This window comes from Mus caroli, chromosome 5 (assembly GCF_900094665.2).
Source record: "Mus caroli chromosome 5, CAROLI_EIJ_v1.1, whole genome shotgun sequence".
In the NCBI taxonomy this organism is placed as follows: Eukaryota; Metazoa; Chordata; class Mammalia; order Rodentia; family Muridae; genus Mus; species Mus caroli.
In genome coordinates, this window is record NC_034574.1 from 129,151,574 (window position 1) to 129,154,169 (window position 2,596).

The 2,596-nt window shown below is 51.4% G+C and overlaps 1 protein-coding gene across 4 annotated transcripts in view; it reads right to left on the reverse strand.

The window, feature by feature from the left end:
• Cux1 (cut like homeobox 1) overlaps positions 1-2,596 on the reverse strand; it is a 293,336-nt gene that overhangs the window by 33,337 nt on the left and 257,403 nt on the right. For all 4 annotated transcript variants that reach the window (XM_021161668.2, XM_021161666.2, XM_021161667.2 and 1 more), the window contains 2 exons: positions 2,132-2,233; positions 37-1,002 (listed from right to left, as the gene is read on the reverse strand). In XM_021161668.2, the coding sequence (XP_021017327.1) occupies positions 37-1,002; positions 2,132-2,233 (1,068 nt within the window). The remainder of the gene's footprint in view (positions 1-36; positions 1,003-2,131; positions 2,234-2,596) is intronic.

A 2,596-nucleotide genomic window follows, 5' to 3' on the forward strand; every position in this document is an offset into this window, starting at 1 on the left:
AGACAGAGCTAGGGGGCTAGGACACTTGCCAGTGGCCTCTAGAATTTTGGGAGTTGGTGACATTTAGTATTCCTATGATGGTTGTATTGTACAGGGTGGACACTTTGTCCCCATTCCCAAGAATAGATGGGAAGCCATGCCTGTCCCNGACAGTGAAGTCTCTTACCTTCTCNCCAAAGATCCTCTGGCAAATGCCGTTCTTGGCCAGCTTCTCTTTGACCTGCCGAGTGAGCTCTATAGTGTCCACTTCCTGATACATGTAGACCTCGTACTGCTCAGGAGTCAGCGGGGGCACTGAAGGCTTGGCTGGCTTCGCCATGGGCACAATTGGGGAAGAGGGCAGAGGGCTATTCTGGGGTGTGTCACTGCGGCTGGCTCCAGTGAGGCTCAGCTCTGAGCTCTGGGAGTATGGGGACTCAGCACTGGGCCACTCTTTCCAGTACTCTGCGGATGCTGAGGGTCCCTGAAGCTGGCTGCGCTCAGCCCGAGGCTGGCTGCTGCCTGCCCTTTCTTTCCCACTTGCAATTGTTTCATCAGCCTTGGTCTCTTCGGAAGAAGTGAGATTTCTTCTTTCAGGCTGTATAGGGCTCCACCAGGGATCCTTCCAGGTGCTGCCACGGACTAGCTCACTCTTCACCGGCCTCAGCACTCCCTGGGCAGCATCAGCTGATCCTGGTGGGTCCAGTGTGGGTACATCCTGAGCCTCTTTTTTGAGAGCTGGGGCACTGGGCAAGGCTGTGGTACTGGCCTCAGGTGCTGCAGGGGTTTTCTTCAGGGAGATGGCAAGAGGTGGGTAAGTGGACACAGTAGACATGGGTGAGGCAGACAGGTGCTTGGGGGTGAGGATGGTGAGGTCGGGCTGGGACAGTGGTGCTGGCTTTAAGGCAGGGTCAAGGGCAGCCTGCTGGGCCTCCATTTCCCGGCGGGCCTGCTGTAGGATGGAGCGGATGGCATCGTCAGAATTCCCACTGCTGGACGTGGAAGATGTCTGGACTGGCTCAGCTGTGGGGAACACACACAGGGTGAAGTTATGGTAGGTGGCCCAGGCAGCTATGCGCTTCATGCCACCTTGTTAGAGCAGGGAGCACAAAGGACTGACACTGCTGCTCAGTGGCCTCTGTCACACAGCAGCTGGCTTTCTGGAGGGTGATTGGTGGGGACATGCCTTGCTCCTACCCTGGCTTTCTTTTTTATTAAAGAAAATTATGGCTATTTATTTTACGTGTATAATATGTGAGCTCACATGTGCTGTGCTGGAGTCAGTTCTCTTCTACCATATGGGTGCCAGGGATCAAACAGGCTGTCAGTTGAGGTGGCAAAGGACCTTCCTTAGCTTACTGAGCCATATTTCTGTAGCTCTTTCTTTTGTGTTTGTGTGCATGCACATGCATGCACTCATACATGCATGCATATAAACATACATGGCTACAGAGCTCCTGTGGAGGGTGTTGGTCCTTGTCTTTCTAAGTTGTTTGGGATAGTCTCTTTGTTGTTGAATTAACTAGGCTGTCTGGCCTGTGAGATTCTGGAGGTCCCCCTGTTCCCATCCATATCCCTAAGGGTCAGGGTTACAGATCTTCCTGCTATATTGGTTGTTAATGTAGGTTCTGGTGACCCAAACTCAGGTCTTCAAACCATTCGACCCACTGAGCCATCTCCCTAGATCCTCTGGCCTTCTTTCCTGGAGAATTTTAAGCTAAACTACTAACTCTCATGAGCCATATACCCATCCATCCTTCTCTTGGCTTTGCCAAAACTGGGAAGCATAATTTCTGTTAATGATTACCAGAAGTATCTGAGGGACCAAAGACAGTCTCTTCTAATGCTCAGGAGGCAGAAGCAGGAGGATCATGAGTTCAAGCTATATAGCAAGAACCCTATCTGAAGTACAAAAACTAAAGCAACTGCCCTGCCCCCACGAAAGAGGAAGCACAAGTCTAGATAGCCGTTCCCTCTGTATCCCCTAATGTGTGGAATCATACTCAGGGTCACTTTGGAGAGGAGAAGAGAGGAGAGAGGAGGGGAGGGGAGGAGAGGAGAGAAAAAGAATGTAATTCCTGCTGACTAGAACACTCATGATCATTTTTATAATTAGGTCTGAAGGCAGTTCTTTAGGAAGTAGAAGCCCTACCGGTTTTCTGCACTTGTAGTTCCCTCTTGGCTTGTTCCAGGATGGACTTGATGGCTTCATCAGAACCAGTCTCAGATGCTCGGATCCGGGTGGTGATGTTACCTGTAGGGAGAAGTCACAGCGATGATATCACTGCCAGATCTCAAGTGGAAAACCAGCGCCGCACCAAGACATTCTGACACAGGTCCCCTGGGTGAGGCTGATGACTGACTGAAAGTAGGCATGGTCTCCCACTCATCCCTAATTGTTGCAAATGTGATCTCATGGTATGGATGTGGGACATGCCTGGAAGGTCTCTTGCTGAACCTGTATCAAAGTCATGGTCACTGTGTTGGCAGAATAGGCTTTCTCCCCACCCCTGCCCCCCAAGACAGGGTTTCTCTGTGTAGCCCTGGCTGTCCTGGAACTCACTTTGTAGACCAGGCTGGCCTTGAACTCAGAAATCTGCCTGCCTCTGCCTCCCGA